Source organism: Cotesia typhae, unplaced genomic scaffold (genome assembly GCF_013202065.1).
Source record: "Cotesia typhae breed Kobodo isofemale line unplaced genomic scaffold, CoteBio_Ctyphae contig_44, whole genome shotgun sequence".
In the NCBI taxonomy this organism is placed as follows: Eukaryota; Metazoa; Arthropoda; class Insecta; order Hymenoptera; family Braconidae; genus Cotesia; species Cotesia typhae.
This window is the reverse complement of record NW_027423753.1, coordinates 295,268-321,116: the sequence shown is the minus strand read 5'-3', so window position 1 is coordinate 321,116 and position 25,849 is coordinate 295,268. Positions and strand designations below refer to the sequence as shown.

The window sequence follows — 25,849 nt, the reverse complement described above, 5'->3', positions numbered from 1 at the left end:
GCTCGTATTTTTTCTATATTATATTATGACTTTTAGGTATAGTATCTATGTAACAGCACGATAGATGTATACATTTTTGGATGATTCTTGGATGTTGCCCATAAGGGGTGTAAAGGGTCTCGAGCCGAGGCGCGCGCTACCAGCGATTTTTCTTTCCTTGCTTTTATTTACATTTTCTTTTTTATTTTATTTGGGACTTAGACCTACCAGACAGAATAAATATTTACCTTTTAGTTTTTAGTTACAGAGTTTTATTTACGATACGACAATTTGACACACTGACCAATAGATTTTGGACGAGAAAATTGCAATAAAACGCCGGCGATGTTCCTAAAAAAATTCTGGTTAGAGTGAAAACGTTTTTTTTTTCTTTATTAGAGAATTTTCTAAATTTACTACCGAGTTTTTTTTAAGGAATTACGGTTGTTAAAATAAGTAAAATTTTTTTACTTCTTTAATTATAATTAAATGAAAAAATTAAACAAATAATTTTGGAGCAAAAAAAAATAATCGAGTGATTTACAGCTTAAAAAAATGATAAGTGCAAATAAAAATGAAAACAATAAATAAAATTTGTTCAATTATGAGGATAATTTTCCTGTAGACAAAAAATATTTACTAATTCCTGAAAAAACACTTGAATAATTAAAGCAACTCTGAAAATTCGGTTAATGTTTGTTTAAAAAAAATTTATTAAAATGATTATTTAACCTAGTTCGCACGTCCTTGACACAGTTACCTAGATGGATTACTCGTGAGACTTGCATCGCGCGTTCTGCATCATTCCTCTTGCTTCTCGCGAGTATACATTTATGCACGAATGATTCAACACCCATCGCCATCGCTAATGTATAATGTCCAGATATATAAATAGAATAATAATAAAAAAAATAATGATAATCTTTGTCTGTATACTCGATTAAAAAATAATTTTAGCATGTTGAAATATTTTTCGAAATAATTTAACAGTTGTGACATAGAAAAAATGATTTAATGATTATTCCGAGGTAGTTAAATATTACTCAACGTTCATCAAATATATATGAGTTTCGTTTGACTACCAAATTATTTCAAAAGTATTAGTGTTAGTATTTGTTTATCTTTGTGAGCTAGTATTCACTAAAAAATGGATATAATACATGAGCCAGGAGATTACCTCCTAAAGTAGAGAGCTTTACTCTTTAATACAACAAATGTTACTCATTTTTTTTTTTTTTTTTTTTTTTTTCCTTCACAATTACATAAATCCTCATGTATTTACGTACTTTTAGTAGCTTAATTGTTTTAAAACTATTATTTGTCTTAGTCGTTGTATATTATGTATATCTGTACGGTCTTTTTAGTAATGCTCGTTTGTATAACGACACAATGAGTTAGATTTTACTTTTAGTTTCGAAAATGGGTAATGCAAGAGTGGGGCACGCGTAAGCCTTGGCACACTTCTCACACATAACCGGTAAAAAAGAACTTCGAAACATGAATAAGAAAAAAAAAAAAAAAAAAACACTTTTTTTATTATTAAAAATTTGATAAGCATTTTATTAATCAAATATTTTTTTTTTACTTTTGGGAGTTTAAATTAAAATTAAATGAAAAATTTGAATTGAAAGTCAACTTATAAAGATTAATTTTTAAAAAAAGTGAAATTGCAAACTAATCTTTTCCAAGGCTCGTCATTAAAATTCAAATGAAAAAAACTATGCTAATGATTAATGAATATATTTAATTAAGGACTTATCAGCGTCAGCAACAGCAAAGAAAGAGTACATAATTGAAAGAAAAAATAAAAATGTAAATTATTAGATAATGATAAAGGACATAACAGAAGGACATGATAAGCTGATATAATTCGACCTAGATGAGAAAAAAAACTATAAAACGTAGGTACTTGGAGCAAAAATAACCTGAATGACAATAATGACGGTATAATTTTACGTCAATACGGGCAAAGGACTAATACTTGGTGGAGCTCCAGCTTGCAGGCGTCGGTAATCATGTCAATCGAGGGGTATTTTATCGTAGCGCGACCCTGGCTCACAAGAAAAACAAACATTTAAATACTTGCAAGTATAAAAGAGCATTCTTTGCTTAATTTATATATTATTCGATGATCTACTTAGCTCTTTTTTTTTTTTTTTTTTTAATCTTTTATCTTTCGTCACTTTTCTATTCTCCAATTTAAAATTAATTAAATTACCCAGACAATGATAATCGCCTCGGTTAAAAATTTGACGTTGGATTCTTTTTGGAAGTTTCGGATTTCTGGGTCACTGCTTTCACTCTCGTTCGTGCTACATCCTCTGGTTCGTGCGTCCGAGGCTTTGCGAGTTTCCCTTTCATTCCGTCCAACAAAAAAAATTATTTTATTTTATTAATCTTATCAATTAATAGTTTTACATTTCTAAAATTTTATTTAAATGAAAAAAAATTATTATTTGAAATGGAAAAACAAAAAAAAAAAATAAACCGAGATTTAAAAAAATTAGTAAATGATGATAAAATAAAAAAATAAAAATTACACGCTTTCACTTTCTACAGCGCATCCGGTCTCATTATTCTGCTGGGCCGAAACTACCCCTTTCGGGAGTTATGAAATAAAGAACAAAAAGGAAAAAATAAACGAGACGACAAAGAAAAAATAAATAATGAAAAAGAGAGAGTTAAAGGTGTACTCTACTGTGTACAGTACATTATATATATATATATATATATATATATATATATATATATATATATATATATATATATATATATATATATATATATATATATATATATTATATATTATATATACACGACGGAGAACAAATGAAATTCATCTGAATAAATTTATACTCGGTCGTTCCATGTTCTACTCTTATATTATGTATTATTTAATTCTCCTGATTTTTATTCTCGATCTCTAGTCATTATTATTTCGATCAAAATCTTAATTTACGAATAAAAGGACCCTCTTCTGGTTAGATATTTAAGCTTTTAAATGACTCAATACCTGCTATGTAGCAGTCTAATACATTTAACTAGACATAGCCGTCTATTTAATCTGATGAATGCTAAATAATAAAGTGAAGAGTTTTAAGTACCGAGTATTTATATTATTCAGGTGCAGGCATTATTATAGTCGTCTTATAAACTAGACAGGATTTCCTTGGTCGATCGTCGATATTGAGTCGATACCTAGCCTGTACTGTGCTCATTGCTAAAAACCCAGCCTAAGCCGTCTATTTATTTTTAAACTTCTATACCAGGTTCTATTATAAAAAACTTTGACACTAAAAACTTTCTAATTTATTTTAATATTTTATCATTTTTATTTATTTATCCACTTAATTAAACTCTACTTAAAATTATCGAGTGTCTGAATCGGTATTATCGGCTTACTTTTATTTATTCAATTAAATAAATTATTTTTTTTATTAATTTTATTAAAATTTGTAATTTTGACATTTGATAAATTATTTAAAGGTAATAAAATATATTTTTTTAATTACCATAAAAACTCAAATTAATACTAAGAAGTTACATAATTTTATCAGTGTATACAAAAATTTTTTAAAAATAATAAAAAAAAGTAATTGGGGATAAAAAAATAAGAGTTCTCGAAAATAATTCGCTGAAACTGTTGGCTAAAAATAAAAAATGGCGGGCAATTTAAATGGTCGATGAATGCACAGGGGATAGGATAAATGTATGATGTAGATATGTATAGATGTAGATGGGCAGCTTGGAGAGTAACCGCGAGTAAGTCGCAGGGCTGCGTCATGTTCTCATCGAACTGGGTCAGTGGGTCCCTTCCACTTACCTCCTCCGAGCTCGGAGTAGCGCAGTCACACGACTGACGCGAACAGAACACAGAACAAGCTACTCTCTGCTGCTCACTACACATATATTACCATCAATATATATATATATATATATATATATATATATATATATATATATATATATATATATATATATATATATATATATATATATATATATATATTGAAGAGTGAAACCGCGGAGACGTCCAATTAAACATTATATGTGTATATAAAGTATAAAAAGAGGGATGGAGGGGTTACGTGAACAGAGAGAGAGAGAGAGAGAGAGAGAGAGAGAGAGAGAGAGAAAACGCGTCACGACGACCGGGGAGTGCCAACGGCGTTGCTGTTGACCCATCAGCCACAGCCCGGTCGGTTAACGTGCCTCATGCCTCATACCTCCATGTCTTTCTGTCTTTCTGTCTTTCATCAAACTTACTTTTTACCCGAACCTTTTCAACAAAGTCCCTCGGCTCGGCTCCAAGAGTAGAGGAATTCATCTTGATATTCCAATCAATATACCTGAAAAGATAAATTAATTCTTGCATTATCAAAATCCTTTTTCTTCACCCAAAACACCTCTCATATATTTTTTATTTACTTTTTTTTTTTTTTGCTGCTACAACTATAAATAAACTCAATCTTGCTTTAGTATCTTATTTTTATATTTTTTTCTTGTCTGCTCCAATTAATCCTTCATATTCTCTTAATTGTAATAACCGTATCCCGAAACCTTTTTTTCGCACTCTTGTATCACCAAATAATTCTGCAACGTGTATTATATATAATAATAATAAAATATAATACGTATACCCCAAAGTGAAATTTGCCCGACCGCGTATAGCGGTCTGACGAAAAAAGGGACGACCTACTTACGGCTATTTTATTCCCGTGTTATTTTTTATTTTATTTTTTTACGACTTAGTCCACTCTTGTACATGATATTTATAGTACATTTAACAAATATTTTATTATTTATAAAAAAATATATTTTCAATAATTATGACTAAATTGTAGAAAACTTTGAATTATAAATAAACTAACAATAATAATCTCAAATAAAAAATTAAAAAAAAAAAAAAAACAATTTATTTCTCTGAGTAAATCGATTTCTCAAGCTTAGCTCCAAAATTCCGACTCCGAAATCTCTCCGGTGATGTAATCTTGTGTAACCCTTTGATTATTACTTTGAGGTGCCCAATAATAACTCAAGTAATAACAATAATAATTGTAACAACAAAAAGCAACGACAAAAAGGCGTTAAGTAATAAGTAAGAACAATTATATTGGAATTAGGGCCTCAAATAAAAGTAAAAGTCGGGTAGAGCACGTGGACCGCGTAGAAATGGCGGATGGAGACGGAGGAAAGTAATCTGAGAGTGTGTAAACATACACACACTCGGACTTTCCTTTTCGTAAAGGCACCATCACACACTCGGCTGAGAAATTCACATATATATACATTTATATTCCTCCAAGTGGTGTGTAACAACGGACAATATTTATCCGGCCGACATAGACCTGGTTCCGTAAGTAGGTCATCCCCTCTCGGGGATCCCGTGCAGCTTCACCCTCCGCACTTGGCGTCTCGCAATTCCCTCCCCCTCTCGGTGGTCTCTCCCACTCACACAATCACACAATCACACAGTCACACAGTCACACAGTTAGACTTACACTGTTATAACATTATATCAACACAGCGATCAGTCGAACAACAACAATGTACGTATAGGTAGATACTTGAGTGACTTTTCCTCTCCTTTATTCCTCAGTCTCGCCTCCTATCCTCTGTCCTCTGTCCTCCTATCCGCGATATGCCAGTAGAGGCACCTGGCCGCGCACTCTGGCATGCGCCGCTGGATCACTTTCACTTATCCTCTCTCTCTCTCTCTCTCTCTCTCTCTCTCTCTCTCTCTCTCTCAGGCTCGATTATACAATTCTTACATTATCGGTGTTGATATTATCATCGGCAAGCTAAAAATCAAAAATTTTTTAAATATTAACTTTAAATTTTAAATAAAAAAATATTTCTGTCAATTTATTGGCTCGCTCTGAACATGTATTTTATTATTATTCTACAGAACATACCAAGAGTGTGTGTAATGTAGAATAAAAAATATCTATATATATAATGTAAATGTGTGTCCAGCGTGTTTTAGTATAGCCGCTGTTGGTTGGTAGTGGTGTGTTGGCGGTGGTAATAAGGTACCACCACACTGGCTCACTCTTAGGGGAACTAAATTGGTGGGAGTGAGGGCGGGCCCTTCAGGAGAGGAACGAGGCGAAAAGACAACTAGTCGCACGCTGATTTTAGACCCGTCAGGACGTATCCGTGCTCAGACTAGTTGTTATTATTTTACCTTTTTATTATTATCACTTTATTAGATTATTACTCGATACTTATTATCAATCTAAAAGTATTATTATAAATATTTAGATAGTTTTATTTTTTGTTATTTATTATTAAAGTTAATAATAATTATTACCAAAACTAATTTTAAGTGTAACCGTGTATGTTGTTATTATTATTATTATTATTATTATTATTATTACAATAATATTTTATGTGAAGTGGCTGTGACGGATTGCAGTGAGGAAAATTTAACTAACGTGTAGCTTTATTTATTATTAATATATTATATATTAAATAAAATAAAATAAAATAACTGTGAGATAATAATGATTTGGACGGAAATAATATTCACCCCTATTGTGAAATGGTTTTCGCGGTGAAATAGTAACCAAACAAACAAAATAATTAAAACGGAATTATTAATAGAAATTAATAATAATAATAAAACTTTTAAAAAAAATTTTGCATGTGTCGTACCCGAGGGATTTAGTTAACCTGTAAGAGAGGTGATATGTTATTGGACATGGAACACCATTCGGGTCTGATGTCCCTAAACATGTCCCCGTTTCACTTGAGTCCCCAGGGGAGTCCGCACGGGCCGACTGGGGCCCAGCAGCAGCAGCAGCAACAGCAGCAACAGCAACCTCAGCAGCAACAGTCCCACAATTCCTCGTACACCTCCTCTTACAATAGCTGCGCACAGAGTCCCCCAACGACAATGTGCCAGCAGTCCCAAAATTCCCAGAGTCAGGGCCCGGGAAACCCTAATCAGAGCCAGAACCCGAACCAAAACCAGAACCAGGCGGGAAATGTCCTGGGGTTCGAAACGGCCTTCTTCGACGCGATCGCGCTCGAGGAACGGTGTCCCATGTGCGGCGACAAAATGTCCGGGTACCAGTACGGGCTTTTGACGTGCGAGTCCTGCAAGGGATTTTTCAAGCGCAACAACTCCCCCTGCAGCAACAAAAAAGTCTACACCTGTTTATTTTCTCCCCCAGGCGGAGGGAATTCCTCGGCGAGCAACAGCGGACTGGATACCGGTGGCTACGCCGGGAACGGGAACTCCTTGCCGGCCAACTCCTCGACGAACCCCGCGGGGAATCCTGGTCAGAGTGTCGGCAGCACGGGCCAGGCAGTTCCTCCCGGGAACGTTTGCCATCCTGGGCTAGGGCAAGTTGGAATCGTCACCGGATCCGTGCCCGGCCCCTCGGACTATCCGGATACCAAAGACGTTATCGAGGAACTGTGTCCGGTGTGCGGCGACAAAGTGTCTGGGTACCATTATGGATTACTCACGTGCGAGTCCTGTAAGGGATTCTTCAAACGTACTGTTCAAAACAAAAAGGTCTACACGTGTGTCGCAGAACGCTCTTGTCATATTGACAAGACTCAGAGAAAGCGCTGCCCATTCTGCAGGTTCCAGAAGTGCCTTGAGGTCGGCATGAAACTTGAAGGTCAGTTTTTACAAATATTTAAAATTTTTTTCAAGTTAGCAGACATTTTTAACAAGTTTATAAATTTTATATATATATATATATATATATATTTTTTTTTTTTTTTTTTTATTATTGTCAAATGTCTGTTAACTTTTTTTAATATTTTTGATGATACTGACAATTAAAAAAAAATTAAAACATTTATTTTTTTATTTAATAAAAATTAAATTTCGCGGTTGAATTTTTTAAAAAATGGCGGGAAATTTTAAACTTTAAAAAAAAAAAAAAAAGCATATAAACAAAATTCAACACAAGGTGAGTTAGTATCTGAATTAATTAAATAAAAAAAGTCCTGAACTATTAATATTTAAAGACAAAGTCGATTGCAATGTAAATTAAATCTTTAGCTGCATTGTCGCGGAACGTGCAGTCGAAACGCCAACGCTTCTCTCGGTATTCACACTCTATTCACCACTCAACATACGCACACTTACTATACCCACATGTGTATTTATAAATGAAGACACATGTGTACGTGCGGCGATACGTTTTTTTTTATTTAGTTTTTTTCATAGTAAACCCGGTGAACAGAGCCGAGTAAATGACGTCACTGCGACAACTTCCGGAGCCTCTTTGGCGGTTTAAAAAGTAAGCTCTCTACATAATAAAAATACGAGGATTTATTTTATAATTTTATAATTTTATAATTTTATAATTTAACTCGAAAGATTATTTATGGATTGTAATAATTGTTAAAAATATCCAATTGTCAATGTTGATGCGAATTTTTAAAAAAATTAACCGTGTTGCGAGAAGTGGGTCTAGGCCCTCTCAAGGCTCTACCGATTATGTCTACTATAATCTAACTCTTAGCAAGACAAAGAGGTAACATTTCATGTACATATCATGATATATACATTAGGGTGGGTCAAAAAAATCGAATAATTTATTTTTGACTTTATACTCTGAAAAATAGGTTCGTAGACACCTAAAAAGAATTCTCTCCAAGTATAAGCTCTTAATTATAACGGGAAGGTCCTCCGCTTTGCGGGTTTCTATTTTTTTCGAATAATCAGATAAAAAAATTTATATCTCGCTTCCAACTGCTTGGAAAAATATTCCGTGGCATAGATTTTGTGAGAAATTGAATGCTTTACAAAAAGGTCTCTTATGACTTTTCAAAAACTCAACCGATTAAAAGATATTCATAGTTGAAGTTTGGCTATTTTAAGGAAAATATTCGTTTTATTATGAATTTTATAAGTCGATGAAAAAAATTATTTCGGATTGCGGAACTCATGATTTTGTAGGAAATTTACTGCTCTACAAAAATGGTCTCTTATGATTTTTGATTAAGTGAAGCCGTTACGAGATATTCATCGTCAAACATTAACGAATATCAATATTTCCAGTTTTTGATCAATAATTCGATAAATTTTAATTTAAACTATGAGTTTCAGGAAAATTTACATAAATTTGAGTTTCGATCGATAAAGAAATGTTATAATAAGTTAGATAAAGAAATGACGAAGACCATGCAATTCTTTCTGAGAGAGTTTGAATTCATCTCTGAATAGATACATTTTCAAACTATAAATGGCCTTAGCCATCCATCTAGCATGATGAACAGCACCAGGACGTTTGAAAGAAATCTTTTCTTGAGGCATTTCTCCAAGGAAAATCAATGATAATTCCAATAATTCTTTATCTAACTTATTATAACATTTCTTTATCGATCGAAACTCAAATTTATGTAAATTTTCCTGAAACTCATAGTTTAAATTAAAATTTATCGAATTATTGATCAAAAACTGGAAATATTGATATTCGTTAATGTTTGACGATGAATATCTCGTAACGGCTTCACTTAATCAAAAATCATAAGAGACCATTTTTGTAGAGCAGTAAATTTCCTACAAAATCATGAGTTCCGCAATCCGAAATAATTTTTTTCATCGACTTATAAAATTCATAATAAAAACGAATATTTTCCTTAAAATAGCCAAACTTCAACTATGAATATCTTTTAATCGGTTGAGTTTTTGAAAAAGTCATAAGAGACCTTTTTGTAAAGCATTCAATTTCTCACAAAATCTATGCCACGGAATATTTTTCCAAGCAGTTGGAAGCGAGATATAAATTTTTTTATCTGATTATTCGAAAAAAATAGAAACCCGCAAAGCGGAGGACCTTCCCGTTATAATTAAGAGCTTATACTTGGAGAGAATTCTTTTTAGGTGTCTACGAACCTATTTTTCAGAGTATAAAGTCAAAAATAAATTATTCGATTTTTTTGACCCACTCTAATATACATACTTACTAAGTATGTACTGTCGTAATTATATTACTGGACGAAAAGAAACAGACGCCAGTGGCGCTGCCAGCGTCATCAGAATTATTATGAAATACCAACACCAACCAGTTAACTTTCCAAAGTGTTTTATTTTACAAATTTAACAATTACTATTACAAATACAAATACAATTGTATTATTTTTATTATTAAAATTATTCCATTTATTATTTTATCCAAAGGGAGCTTTTTATTTTACTGAGAATTATAACTGCTACAGAGTATACTCGGTATACACTCCGAATGAACGGTTAAGAGTAATGAGAAAATAATGCAGGTCTGAGTGTTGAGAGTACCGACGATTATCGAAAGTGAAACGATGACGCGTTTGGCACACCTCCGTCATTTATGTATACCACTTGCACATACATATAAAATAAATGTGTTATTTATTGTTAACAATATAACAACAAGCTTCGTTTTATTTAATTTTTTATAGCACGTGGGTATTTGCGGTGACATATTTTTATTAATTGTTGAATTATACTTTAGGATAGGTTTATTAATTTATATTGTGTTTTTCACCGTTGAGAGCTAAAAATTAAACCGGATAAAAAAACTAAAATAAAATAAAATTGTTGGGATCGATGCGCACTGATCAACTTGGAATAAAATAATTATTGCATCAGAACTTGTCGAATTGAAAGCTACGACAAGTATTAACTAACGTAATTCCCCATTAAACCGGTATTACAAGTTAACAAATTTACAAAATATAAAACAGAGTTGCTAAAATTTTTTTTAAGCTACTTTTATCAATAAGGAATTAAAAATTTATGTGCAGGTATTTATTTTGAAAATTTTATCTTTATACCAAGATTTTTTTTACACTTTGTAGAATTTATAATTTATTTATTCGGAGAATTTATTTGAAATTAAAAAAAAATTATAAATGAACCGTATAAAGAATTTTTTTTTTTCTTTTTATTTGAGATTTCTTCGTAAAATCAAATATAATTCTTTTGACAAATAAAATCTTTTCAGAGATTTTTATTGAAATTACAATGAAAGAAATTCTAAAAAAATTTCAATAAAGTTATAGAGTTTGTATATTTAATAAAATTTTTTTCATCATAAAATAGTAATAAAAAATTTTTTTATCAAAGATCCGATATTATTATCAGGGTTCAATTTTTTTAAAATTGAGACATAAACCGATTAAATTATTAAAAAATGGCAAAAGTACAGAAGCATAAATCAATCACTAATTTGGCCACGTGTTTGCTAACGAAACATCGGCACACCCTGTGGAGCACCCTAATAAAATTATTTATTGTGTACCTAGGGATCTTTGAGCTCGTGTAAGCTTTTGTTAAGCGTTTAGACAAATAAACTACCCGAAATAAATATTCCGGGGTACGGGCAAGGCAAAGACCAGTTTAAACTAAGCCTGCAATAAAAGTGAGAGTACTTAAAGCTTAGGATCATAAATGAAAAAAAATATTTACGCTGTAAACTTAGATTACCTGGTAAGAAACTTTTCTGAGAGTTAAGGAGGAATAAAATAAAATTTATTTAAAATTATTTTGTAAAAATGTAAATAAAAATTTGTTGAGACATATATTATATATACAAAGAATAATAATTCTAAATAAAATTTAAATACCGAAATGGTGGTCTTATAAAATGAATAGAAGACAAGTGAGACAAAATAGTATTAGCTCGGTTCTCTATTTTAGAAACTTACGAATTTCATAATTATCGTGTAATGTCGTAAGACCTGGTGAGCCATACCTGGTTCTTATGGATCTTATTGGGGTCTTTAGTTCTTTCTTGCTCACTCTATTAATTTTATATATATTTTTCTTGGTTCTTTCTCTTGGTCTTAATATAAAGTATATATATATATATATATATATATATATATATATATATATATATATATATATATATATATATATATATATATATATTTGAGTGTGTATGTGTGTGTATATATGTGTGTATGTGTGTGTGTCTGTGTGTGTGTGTGTGTGTGTGTGTGTGTATGGGTGAGCCGGCAAAAGCAAGCAAGCATGGCAGGCAGAGTAAATCGTAAGCATTTGACTGCTTGACTCCTACCTCATGGCTCGCCCTGATGATATTAAGTGGGGGAGAAAGGTTAGGTTAAAGTTGTGGATATTGTGTAACACCCACGCTAAAAGATTTATTTTTTTATAAATTAATTTCACCGAATTTTTATATTCCATTGGGAAAAGTATCGAGTCTGAAAAAAATATTTCATAATTACTTTTTAGACATTTTTTAAAATAATTATTATCATTAGAATATTTATTTATAAAAATAAAAATAAACTACTAAAAGTCATGAATTAATTCTACGAAAATAGAGTATCCGGTAGGCGATTGTGCTCGTTAAAATGTTGCATAATAAGTACATTTGTAATTGCATTAGATCTTTTATTTAATTTTTTATTATATATTCTAATCTTGCTCGTTAAAAAATTGGAGCATCAAATTGAAATAAAAATCTTGATTCAGGCTTTAATTGTAGTTTAAAATAATTATTATATAATTTAAAAAATGAAGACAAATCAGAGATGACGAATGATTTTAGGATTTGAAGATTAAAGAAAAATAATTTAGAATTAAAGATAAGTATAAACAATAATAATAAATGAACAAAGCGAATGTTGTGAGTGGAGGATAGTGTGTGCGACAATTGGATATAAAGAGGGTTAAAGAGTAAAGAGGGAGGAATATGCCGGGAGATCAAAGGGGGGAAAACAGGGAGAAGTGGACGGCGAACGATTCAACCTCCTTTCACTTTCAACAAGCACACACCAACACCAATAAAATTGACACACACACACACACACACACACACACACACACACACACTATATGCTATTGTAATATATGTATTTAAATAATACTACTGTATTCATCACACACGGACTTTTATTTGTAAGCATGTGCTTACTACATTAGTTTAGCTGATATATGTATAGCTTAGCATCGAAAATAGGCAACGCTGTTTTTAAAGTAAAGGTTTTGCGGCGTGTGCCTACCCTATTAATAGAAGTTGCCATTTTATTAACCATTCCCGCGTTAATTATTTAAATAATCATTTTTTAAATAAATTACTGTCAATGTCACGTCCGGTGATCCTCATTGTACCCTGACTAATCACATGATATATTGTTTTTTTTTTTGCAATTAAATATGCCACGCTGAATTTCGATTAACAACTAACTACGCTCATTCATTAATTTTATTAATATTACTATTACAATCCAGCTGAGTTTATTTTATAAATCTTAAATAAAAAGTATCTAGATTACTGTAGAGAAAGAAATAAACAGATACTGACTCATCATCATACGTTAAATAGGACGCGTTAGAATGTACAAGGTCGTTTGTAACAATAAAACATGTACATTAGATATTATATATTCAGTGTATGTACGAAAAAAAAAAAAAAAAAAAAAAAAAAAAGAAGCTTAGATCGATTTTTGGTTGGTTCTTAAGGATACGCTGTGAATTTTTATTATCACTTTTTGCTATTGCTCTCTTCATTTGGTATTCGATGTAATTACTATTAAATTATTCAATCTTCAACTGGTATTATTAGGTGTTAGCTAATCCGTACTCACGTTTTGTAAAAGTTTATTACGGGTTTTTCGGTACCAACAGGGCCGCCACTGTAAATTATTAGTAATCGTGATTCAGTACTGCTTCAAAAATATTACCAGGAATTTATTTATTTAACAGTCGGTCTGTTAAATGCTTACTTTATTTTTTTCGTGATAATTAAAAAATCAAATTTAAATAAATATTTAGCAAAATGGTGGACTAATTTTTCTTGTGTTATTACACTATATAATTAAAAATATAAATATAGATTAATGAGTTAATTCATTAATAATAATAGTATAATAAAAGTATAATAATAGAGAGCTAATATAATAATAAAACCATAATTATAAATACCCGATAGCCCAAATTTCAAATCTGAAAATAAAATTAACTAGTTTTATAATCTATTGGAGCGATTAATTAATAATTTATAAAAATACCAAACACTTGTAAAAATCCGGAACTCTATAAACAATTCAGCCTCGTGTTAAATAAATAAATAAAAACATCTAAAAGTTAGTCATAGTCAATAAGGTTTAAAATTCAACGCTTCCGTATTGATTCACTAGTTTTCCGCTTTCGATGTCCTTGCTGACTTGTCACAAGGTCTCCTGCTAAATAATATCAAGTACAATATAATAAAATAAAATCTGAGCAATCTAAAACAGATTAATTAATGAATTTGAATAATTTTTTCAGCGGTACGAGCGGATCGAATGCGAGGGGGTAGGAATAAATTCGGACCTATGTATAAAAGAGACCGAGCGCGAAAGCTACAGCTTTTAAGGCAACGTCAGCTCGCACTCCAGACAATCAGAGGGAGCCTAGGAGACCCATCAAGCTACCCGTCGGCGGTAACGCCGTTTCTCCACATAAAGCAAGAAATTCAAATACCTCAAGTCTCGAGTTTGACGTCTTCACCGGACTCGAGTCCTTCCCCAGCTGCAGTAGCCGCTGGACTTGTCACCACCCAGCCCAGCAGCGGCAACACCACCAATAGCAACAACAACAACAACAACAACAACAACAACAACAACAACAACAACAACAACAACAACAACAATAATAATAATAATAATAATAATAATAATAATAATAACAACAATGGCGGTGGTAATGCAGGTCAGCATCAGTTGATAGCGCCTTCGACGCAGCCGACGTTGTCGGGCGGCAACCATCTGTACAACCCGAACCCGAGCCTCGACGGGAAGCTCTGGGCCGCAAACTCCACTACCTCCAGTCCCAAGGCCTTCAACTTTGGCGAACAGTCCAGCCAAGGGCACGGTCCTAACTCCGGGACTACCTCATCAACAGCCACCACACTTAAAACTAGTCCGATGATCCGCGAATTTGTACAATCTGTCGACGACCGCGAATGGCAGGCCTCCCTCTTCGGGCTTCTGCAAAATCAAACATATAATCAGTGTGAAGTTGATTTATTTGAACTCATGTGCAAAGTGCTCGATCAGAATCTCTTTTCGCAAGTCGATTGGGCGAGAAATTCCGTCTTCTTCAAAGATCTCAAGGTATGATTTTATTTTTTTTATTTCAACACTGAAATTGGCGATTTTTAATTTTAAATAATAATAATAATAATAATAATATATATATATATATATATATATATATATATATATATATATATATATATATATATATATATATATATATATATATATATTTTTTTTTTTTTAATAAAAATAAATAATACTAAAATTTTTAGATGTCGGCTAATAATATTTTTATATTAAAAAAAAAAATGACAATTTCTAAAAAAAAAAAAAAAAAAAAAAAAAAAAACAATTAATGACTACAAAGTAATGATAAAACTTAAAAATAAATAATGATTGAGCTTGATGATTTTTAAAAACAAATAAAATAACTTCATTAATTTTATTCTCAGATAATATCTGCTAGATTACAACTATCACATATTTATATAATATATTTATCGATAAATTTAGAAAATTAGAGCAGCATTGAAGCTAATCGATAAATTATACAATTAATCCGAGAAAAAAGAACTTGAATTGTCCCAACCAAATGCTTATTGAAGTAAAAAAAAAAAAAAAATTAGTTTATTCAAATATCTAAAACTTGACATTTAACATTCTGAATAAATAACAGAGTATAGATTTAGATAAAATAGATATGGGGCATGTATAGTCGGTGCATATATTTAAAAAGTTTAATTTTGTTTAAAAAATGTAGTAGTAGTAGTAGTAGTAGTAGTAGTAGTAGTTGTAATAGTAAAGTAATGATAAAGATAAAGATAAAAATAAAAATAATTTAGTTGTTATACATAAGAGTTGAAACATTTAGCTGATCATTGAGTAGAGCCAGTGAGCCGTAAGAACTCTCTGGACATGAGGTAACTAGTCGCGTTGCACAATCGTTGAATGATTTCAAGCATCGCCTCATATCTAGGTCACAGCAACAGCCGTTTCTAGGTTATTGGTAGCGGTCGAAACCATATTTTTTATTTTTATTTAACACATTATTAACAAGCTCACGTTATTATTGCAACTAGTAAGCCTACTCAATAAACTCCAAATAAATAAAATAAACAATATTATTTTAATACCGGAATTATTTTCTTATCATTGTTGATTTTTATTCTTACAACGATTGCGCTATCGTGTCTCAGTATTTATATTTACAATCGTAACTATCAGGCCTTATTTTTAAAAATTTAACCATCAATTTTTTTTTTTTTCTCAATATGTATAATAATATTTATTAGCATTTAATTGAATATTGATTTAAAAATAATAATAACGTTTGGGTAAATTTAGTTACCAAAAAATAGATACTAACAAAAATTTAGCTGAATAAATAAAAAATTATTTTTCAGGTTGATGACCAAATGAAATTACTACAACATTCGTGGTCGGATATGCTAGTACTTGATCATCTTCACCAGAGGTTACACAATAATTTACCTGATGAAACAACACTGCACAACGGCCAAAAATTTGATCTCCTCTGTCTCGGCCTACTTGGTGTTCCCTCACTCACCGATTTATTTAATGATTTGTCTCAAAAACTCCAAGAACTTAAATTCGATTTGTCAGATTACATTTGTGTCAAATTTTTGATGCTACTTAATCACGGTAATTTTATAATAATAATTATTATTATTAAAAAAAAATTATTAACATGGATTTGTTGATAATTATCAAAAACAATTAATAAATAAAAATTTGTTACAGTATTTATATTAATTATTATTTATATAATTATAAATTTAGAGGTACGAGGCCTGGTGAACAAAAAACATGTCCAAGAGGGTCACGAGCAAGTACAACAAGCACTTTTGGATTATACATTAACGTGTTATCCATCCCTACCGGTAATTATTATTTATTTATCTTTTTAAAAAGCTTATTAACATCTATGTTAAATATTTATTATCATTTAAATAATTATTGCTCATTATATCTCTTGAATAGTTATTAATTATTAAATAATTTATCAAACTTGGGTTCGAATTTTTTTTTTTTTTATCAGAAAAATACTAATTTAAATTATATGTAAATTTATTTTCAGGATAAATTTAATAAATTACTGGCAGTATTACCAGAAATTCACGTAGTAGCAAGCCGAGGTGAAGATCACCTCTATCAAAAACACTGCAACGGTGGTGCCCCAACGCAAACCTTACTTATGGAAATGTTACACGCCAAGAGAAAATGAAACAATCCACCAGTAATATTAATAATACCACTATTAATATTAATATTAAAACTAAATCTAAATCTAAATTTAAAACTAAAATTAACAATAACAATATTATTAAAATTAAGATTAATAATAACTATAACAGCAGTTTATTGTAAATGTCACTTAAGTCCCGGTATAGTTATCGATATAAAATTAAAATTATAATACAATAACGTACCTCATACATCAGTAAGAGTGTGTATTCAAATTTTAATTGTTTAATTAAAGCAACCGTAATACAGACAAAACACTCTATGCCATTATAAATCTAAAGGTTATCGAGTCGGGGCTCACACAGTAAAAAATTTTGCGTCATTGTTTAAAAAAATTTTGTCTTAAATATTTAACACAAAAATTTTTTTTTGACGCATTGACGAAAAATTTTTTACTGTACATTTTTAAATTTTTTCTTTCCAAATTCACCGCAGGAATTGTAAATTTATAAACAAAGGAGTATTTAAAAAAAAAAAAAAAAAAAATATATATATATATATATATATATATATATATATATATATATATATATATATATATATATATATATATATATATATATATATATATAAGAAATAAAAAAACTACGATATATTTTCTATATTTGATGTTGAAGTTTTAGAGATGTATCACGGGTAAAATGATTATCAATCATTAATGATGACGTTCAATTTTGTTTATTAAATTATTGCAATACTTTAATTTGAAAGTTTAAAACTAATTTGAATAATAACGTAACTTGTTTCTTTATAATTTATAATTAAATGTGATATTTTTATTATTGAAACTGGAATGATGATTAAATTTAAAAAAAAGAAAAAACATTTTTCGCTCTATTTAATATTATAAATTGTTATTATTTAATTAGTTGTTTGATTAACAATTAAAGGTATTGTTTTTTTGTCTATTGGTTTATTTTTATAGCGCAGGAGTTTATAGAAGATGCCTTGAAAACAGTACAAAGGTGATTTAGACAGACAAAAATCTAATGAATAAAATAACATTTTAAAATAATAAATAAATAAAAACTATTGGTCAAAGGGCAGGCAACTTTTGTCTAAATAGGTAATTAATTATAAATAAAAAAATAAATAAATAAAAAAAAAAAAAAAAAAAAAAACAAACAAACAAAGCTATTTTTCTAATAAATCTAGTGAATGATTAATTATTAAGTGTTACCACTGAAGCCTTGCTCTCACTGAATAATTAAATAATCAAATTATAATTATTATTTTTATCCACTAAATATATTAAAACCATGTATATAACAATGTTTATTTAATGAGTTTTTCAACCGGGACTTGATGTTTTGTTTTTCTTATTTTTATTTTAATTTTTTCTTTACTTTATTATTAATTATTATTATTATTATTTTTAATCTAAGCCATTTCGTGCTAGCGGGATTCAATGGGCATAAGGAGAGTTGACAAAAAAATTCAATTCAAAAATATTAAGTGTCAAAAGTCCCGTTTAATGAGGGCAAGCTTAAAAGCATTCGAAGACATAGTCCTCGGCTTTTTTTAATTTTACAAATTCGTACTCAAAAATTAATATTGTTTACAACAGAAATTAATTATTCGGTCTGATAAAATTTTAATCTAATTATTATTTTTTCTTCTTAAATTATTGCATGAAAAAAAAAAAAAAAAAAAAAAATTAACAGGACGAGGTCTAAGAATGGCTTTAATCTGTAAATTTATGAATTATTTTTTGTTAAACAATTTATTGACGTAAATTATTAGTTTATAATTAATGATTTAAATACAAAACAAAAAAAAAAAAATGACAATTTAAATAATAAAATTATAGGAAATTTGCATTTTTTTGGACACTTGCACAAGCAGGGCTACTTTGTAAATACTTAGTTAACACATTCCAGTTATGTTGTATAGATTTAATCATTTAAAACATTATAAGATTGTCGTTTAATTATAATAATTATTATTAATTAATTAATTACTTGATACGATAGTGTTAAAGAAAACTATTAAAAATATTAAAAATAAAAAAAAAAAAAAAAAAAAACAGATAAATAATTACGATCATGTTAAATATGTAATTATATAATATTTTGTGTATAGTTTAATAAATATAAATATATATATATATATATATATATATATATATATATATATATATATATATATATATATATATATATATATTTCTGTTGCTTACAAATAAAGAGAGATGAAAATTAGCAACTAAATTTTAATTATTTATAATTATCATTTTTTTTTTCTTTTTTTAGTTTAGGTGGCGGATTGAGTTTTGTTATTATTATCGAATATTAAGGAATCATTGGAGCAAGGTTTATGTGGTCCTATAATATTTAAATATTATAATTGTTAAATAATATAAGTGTTTAAATAAAAATATTTATTTATAATTATATAAATATATTCATAAATATATTTATATACTTAAGGAATAAATTTTATCGAGTTTATATAAGTGGAGTCATTTTTTCACAGACTAATTAATTGTTTATTTTACTGAGCCAGTAATTTATCTGAGCTGTGAAAAGCCGTCGGTCATTGGTACCTAAAATAAAAAAATATTTAATAATAATAATATTAATCAATTATTGTAATTAATGGAGTTGATAATTTTTGTGAAATTGTCAATTAGAAAAAAAATTTTTTAAATTTGTCTGACGATTGATAAAAATTATTCAGTCTATTGTTAATATTAAAAAAAAAAAAAAAAAAAAACCAACAAAATCATTATAAATTTTAACATGAATATATAAATATGAAGTAATTTTTCCAATTAAAATTAAATATGGTGCGATAATTAAATTCAAATTACAACGATTTTGTTTGACAAAAAAAAATAGCGTGCACCGGGAAGTACCTGAAAGTGTTTTGAACAAATTAATCATCAACTATAAATTTATCGAGTCTTATTAATATTTAAATAAAATAAAATTTAATTAAATTGCAATTGCACTAGTGTGTATTATAAATATATTTTAACGTGGACTAAAAAAAAATTTTCTCTTGCAATTAACAGATTTTTTAAATAAATTTACAGGTTCGACCTAAAAAAAAATTTTTATTTCTATCCATTGCAAATATTTTTTAATGATATTTCATTGTAATTAAAAATTAAAAATTAAAAAAAAAAAAAAAAACAAAAAAAAAAAAAACTATTTTAAAATTAGAATCAAAAAAAAAAATTATCAAGAGAATAAATATATTCTAATAATTCACGCTTTTTTAATAAAAATATAAATTTGTTGCATAATAAGAGATATAAATATATAAATACATGAATATATATTTGATTAAAAATATATATAATTAATCCACGAATTGCTTACCATTAAGAGTATAATTAATGATAAATACTATATTTAATATTTTAAAAATAATAAATACATATTTTAAAAATGATAGTGTGTCGTTTTACACTGCCGTTGGAGCGCTGGAAAAATTGTAAATTATGTAGAAACAAATACCATCAAAAACAAAATAATTGATTGTAAATATATCTTTATTAACATAAAAAATTAGTTAGAGTAATTTTAATAAGTCATTGATAAATCCTATAATTTATTTTATTGTTTAATGAGGATCTGACTTTAAAAATTCTTCATAAGACTCTTCGTTCATCAGCGTCTTGATTTCATTTACATCATCAACTTTTACTTTAAACAGCCATCCGTCTTTGTAAGGCGAGGTATTTATCAGACCGGGTTTATTTTCAACCAATGTATTTTTTTCAATAACTTTTCCTGTTATCGGGCTTATTATTTCCGACGCAGCTTTCACCGACTCCAGAGCACCAACTTCTTCTACAATTTTTAATTAAATTTTCAATGGAAATTAAATTAGCCAAATAAATTTTTTCGAGCAAATTTATTTGTTTAAAAAAATTAAAAAATTGTCAAGTGACAGCTAACTTAAATGTCATAAAAAATTTTTATATCTGTCAATTTTTTCAATATAAAAAATTTTAAAAATTTTTGACTGTCTGCTAACTTAATTTTCATCACAAATCTTACCTTCTTTTTTTATAACACTCCCCACGTCAGGTAATTGCGCGTAAACAACATCTCCAAGAGCATCTTGAGCGTAATTAGATATTCCAACAGTACCTATGTCATCATTCAACTCAATCCATTCATGTTTGTCTGTGTACCACCTGTCTAAAATAATTATTTGCATTGTTTATTAATATTTAAAAATTTTTTTAAATTTTAATAACAAATCAATTGCAATAAAAAAAAAAAAAAAAAAAAAAAAAAAAAAAAATGCTTTTATTACAATTAAGGTGAGTGATAAAGTAATTAAAAAATTATTTACAATTAATTTTATCAAAAGTAATCAAGAGATAATTGAGAAATAAATATCCGCCGACATTTTGATGTGAAATTTTAATTCAAAATGGCGAATTTGGGAAGAAATAAATTTCAAATAACGTATTATTTGATTGTAACAATTGTAATTAATTTTTTTTTTTTAATTATTAATGTTTTATAAAGTGTAAAATAATTTATTTTAGAATAAATAACTATAAAATTATAATTACCGGCTAAGACAGATGTCGTTGCGATAGTTCTGGCATACTCATGCGCAGTAGGCTTTTTCTGACAGCTCAAGTATTTAATCGTGTTAACACAAGATAAATTTTTAATTGTTTGTCGTGTTAATTGGCTGACTAATTGCGCCATTATTATCTAATTATCTAATTATTTAAATTGCTTTGTATGCAATTAAATTCGAATTAATTCAATAAACTATTGTGTAACTACCACGTGAATTTAATGTTTTTCATTCACGAGCACGACGTGAGACTAATTCACGTTGCTGAGACCGCGTGACTCAAACGACTGACAAAATTACCGATTAAATTATTAAACAGCATTTGCTAATTTATAATCACTGACCTTTCTTATCAATTAGATTATCTAAACTTTATTTATTAAAACTATTATTTAAACTTTTTAATTTTAGTTCAAAAATTTATGAAAAATTTTCAACTTTTTTTTTTTTTTTATAAATTTTATTTTTGAAAATTTTAAATGATTTATTTAAATAAAAAAAAAAAAAAAAATTTTTTTTTAAATGACAGAAAAACCTAAAAACTAGATTGAGGTCGAATTAACAGTCACGTAAGGTCAAGAATTATGAATTATAAATAATCAATAATATTTATGCAACAAATTGATAAAAATATTTTTATTTAAACTGACCTAAAGAATTTAAATAATAAGGATTAATAAAATAGTTTTGTTATTTTATTTATTTCTTGAAAATACTTAAACACTTTTTTTTTTTTTTTTTTTTTTTTTTTTTTTGAACGAAAAGAAAATATTAAAAATAACTTTTAAACGGAATGAAGAATTAATTTAAAGTCCGATGGTGTAAGAACGTCCATTTGGGTTGTGAATTCCCAAACACTTGGGCTTGGTGATACACCACTCGTACCACACGTTCTTTGAGCTGCATTTCCTCCAGAAGCAAACCTCTATTTTTCTTTAGCTTTTACTGGGATTGGTTCCTAACATAAAATTTTATTTTATTATCTAGACTGTAAAAATTTGAAAAAAAAAAAAAAAAAAAAAAAAAAAAAAAAAAAAAAAAATCTTACCCTTATTGGGAAGAAAATGGGGAACCAGCTCAACATTCCCGGGCTGTGAGTATCCGGAACGATACTCAGAGTAATACTTTCATACAAGACAGTGTCAAAGTATCCAACGAAGCCGTGCAAAACTGAATTTTGCTCTGCAGTAAATGTCTTTTTTTCATATCGTGAATTATTTATCACTTCGTCTAAAAATAAAATAAAATTAAATAACAATAATAATAAATAAAATTGTAAGAATTAAAAATACCTTTATTAGGATGATTAAAAGTAAACAAAGGTTGTTCTTTATCAATCTGATACTTGTTGTGCAAGTAAACGACGTAAGGAGTCTCAAAATGAGCCAAAGGATGCTTATCCTTATCGTGACACTGTTTTAGCTCATTGTAAATTTTTGATGACTGCACTGGACCAATATATGAAGTGTAAGATTGCGGAATACTGACACCGTCATCTAAAAATTAATTTAAATTATTATCAACTAGCAACCTTGCTGTTACTAGATAATACCTTTCAAAAATTTCTGAGCACCATCCAAACACTCTGGTGACAATTCATTGTCTCCAAAAGACCCCAACAATTCAGAAACAAGAATATCTGCTTTTTCAGGCGCTTCCCATTGTCTCATATCAGAGGAGACAATGGTCACCCGCGGACCAAAAACGTCATTTTTCAAAGCGTGTAACGTCAAAATAGCATTTGGATTTTTTTCCACTGCATAAACTCTAACATTGACTTTGGCCATGTCAGCAGCATGGAGAGCAGCGCGCACCAAAGGACCACGTCCAGCTCCAACAACCATTATAACTCTGCAAATAATTAATAAAAAAAAAAAAAAAGTCGTTTTTTTAAATCTTAATTAATTAAAAAAAAATTATAACTTACAGAGTAGTATCAAGACTTTGATTTTGAATTTTAGCAGTGATAGCGCGATGAATCGCTCGTTGGTACTCTGAATACTTAACAGGATCCTTTTCAAATACTTCGTAGGTTCCCGACTCGAGGTTGTCCATCAGCGGTTGGAGAGGAAACTGGAGATAATCCTCGTACCCACGACCGTAACACTGAAGTGGCCCGTGAACCTGGGAGCCTTTTTTCCAGACGTGATCCAAGTAGTTGAAGTACAGCGCCAAGTCCGAGTATCGGTTGGCTCCAGTCAGCAAGAACTGGACATTCAGAGGACTGAATCTTTGGATCAGAACTTGGTGAGCACGTCCCAGGACTGGGTAGCCTTTTTTGTTGGTTATGAACAGAGTTGTTGGGAGAATCAAACATTTTATCGGTTCTCCAAGCCATCGGTTGATCTAACAACAGTATAAATTACTGTTTCATTAAATAAATTTAATTTTTAAATAAATTACCTCATCTTCTTCTGGTAAGTCATGGCTGACAATCAGAGCGACTCCAATTTTCTTATCAAAATCACAGATGAACCTAAATTCGTTCCACCACTCCCAAGGACTCTCACAAACTATTTCCTCATCGGTGCGGTAAGACATCTTCTGCTTGAGCGGGTTTTCCATGGGGATTTGCACCCAGATTTGAGTGTTAGACACCGTGACAACCTTGTTGTTAATGATGCACGCCAGGTTGATGTTCTTGTTAATATCGCCCTGCAATTTAAATGTTATCGCCGGAATGCTGAGGTGGGAGGCCAGTGACAGTTCTTGGGCCAGCATCGCCTCGCTGTTCTCCCGGACGTGTTGCACCGGGGAGTCCACGTTTATGTATGGAGACAACTTTCCGACTATCAGCGAGTTCCAGTCTGGATGTTAAAAAAATATTTTAATAATTTTTTAGATATTAAAGATGAGAATTAAACCCGCGGGGAATTACCTGAAGAGTTGAGTACCATGTCAGCCCGAGTAAATGCTTCATGATGGTCTTTGGCTTGTCCTGAGATAAACTCACGCTTCAGTTGAGGATGCACCAGGGGTACACATATATATTCATACCTGTTTAATTAAAATAAATAAATTATAATGCTTAAAAAATTTTTTCAACAAATATAAATTATAATAATAATAATAATAATAAATTACCCAGATTGTTGAGCAGTCTCTAAGCAGCTATGCAAATCTGGTGCCGCTGCGAAATTAAGGCCACATGAGACTGTTCGAGTTACTGACATTTTTAATTTAACTGGAAATAACAATGAGCAATTTCTATTTAACCTCAAATTTATTATTCTTGGTAATTGTTGGTAATTGTTGACATCACTAGACCTTACTTTAATATAATAAATGAGTGTGAGAATTGGTCAGATTCCGTGCGGGCACGGGTGGGCACGGGAAATGGTCATTTTACCACGCTTTTGCGCATGCGCACGGGTAAATTACCAAATGACCGGATTATGACCGCACCCGTGCTCCCTCGCTAAAAAAGATTACTTACGCATGTGCGCGGTTGATTTTCAACTGAGCGAAATATTTAAACTTTAATATATATTTTTTCCAATTAATTTTATTAATAATTATCAATGAAATAATTTTTTCTTCTTACAGCAACCCATCAAATCTTTATAATCTAATTTTTTTTAATATAATTAAACTTAAAGCTACATTTAATTACACATACAGATATTTGAACTCTGTAAATGATCTAACTATATAATTAAACAATAGAATCTTTAATAAAAACTTTTTTTTTTTATATTGAAATAACTTTAATTAATAAAAGTAAGGTATTGTATATAATGACACTGAAGTTATACATCCGTTACGGTAAAGTTGAGTACTATAATATAAATTAACATAAAATATAAAATAATCAATTTCAATTATTACTTGTTTTTTTTTTTTTTTAAACTCATTGTGGTCTTCATAGATCCACTTGGCCGACCAATTAATTTAATTTTAGTCGGGGTTTTAATTTTACTTAAATCTTTTTCCGAGCATTCATTAAAACTCTCATTGTAATTATTTTTAATCGATAAGTTATGCAAACTTGTTTCTAATTCCTTGAAATAATCTACCTCCAATATTTTAATTTTCGAATTATTAGAAAATTTGTCAA

The 25,849-nt window shown here is 29.4% G+C and overlaps 3 protein-coding genes across 5 annotated transcripts in view; 1 reads left to right on the top strand and 2 right to left on the bottom strand.

Moving 5' to 3' along the window:
- Window positions 1-19,965, top strand: part of Ftz-f1 (ftz transcription factor 1) — a 40,152-nt gene extending 20,187 nt beyond the window's left edge. Inside the window, exons 1-6 of one of the 3 annotated variants that reach the window (XM_074245313.1) lie at window positions 6,116-7,613; window positions 14,225-15,051; window positions 16,380-16,638; window positions 16,777-16,877; window positions 17,075-17,233; window positions 19,494-19,965. In XM_074245313.1, the coding sequence (XP_074101414.1) occupies window positions 6,671-7,613; window positions 14,225-15,051; window positions 16,380-16,638; window positions 16,777-16,877; window positions 17,075-17,221 (2,277 nt within the window). In that variant the 5' untranslated portion in view covers window positions 6,116-6,670 and the 3' untranslated portion in view covers window positions 17,222-17,233; window positions 19,494-19,965. Of the gene's footprint in view, window positions 1-6,115; window positions 7,614-14,224; window positions 15,052-16,379; window positions 16,639-16,776; window positions 16,878-17,074; window positions 17,718-18,166; window positions 18,375-19,493 lie in introns of those variants that run through there. The other 2 variants (XM_074245312.1, XM_074245314.1) reach the window with 2 other exon arrangements.
- Window positions 19,966-20,722: 757 nt separating this feature from the next.
- Window positions 20,723-22,084, bottom strand: Ppl (glycine cleavage system H protein, mitochondrial). The gene is made up of 3 exons (XM_074245333.1): window positions 21,779-22,084; window positions 21,252-21,395; window positions 20,723-21,041 (listed from the first exon to the last, which is right to left on the bottom strand). The coding sequence occupies exons 1-3, from the start codon at window positions 21,918-21,920 to the stop codon at window positions 20,812-20,814; spliced, it is 516 nt and encodes a 171-aa protein (XP_074101434.1). The 5' UTR covers window positions 21,921-22,084; the 3' UTR covers window positions 20,723-20,811.
- Window positions 22,085-22,400: 316 nt separating this feature from the next.
- On the bottom strand, window positions 22,401-25,098 carry Csul (protein arginine N-methyltransferase 5). Its single transcript, XM_074245317.1, is given in 9 exon segments — window positions 22,401-22,723; window positions 22,726-22,750; window positions 22,841-23,022; window positions 23,085-23,288; window positions 23,345-23,643; window positions 23,720-24,138; window positions 24,196-24,599; window positions 24,671-24,789; window positions 24,877-25,098. Coding segments are annotated over 9 exon segments (1,866 nt in total). The 5' UTR covers window positions 24,966-25,098; the 3' UTR covers window positions 22,401-22,598.
- Window positions 25,099-25,849: the final 751 nt, after the last annotated feature.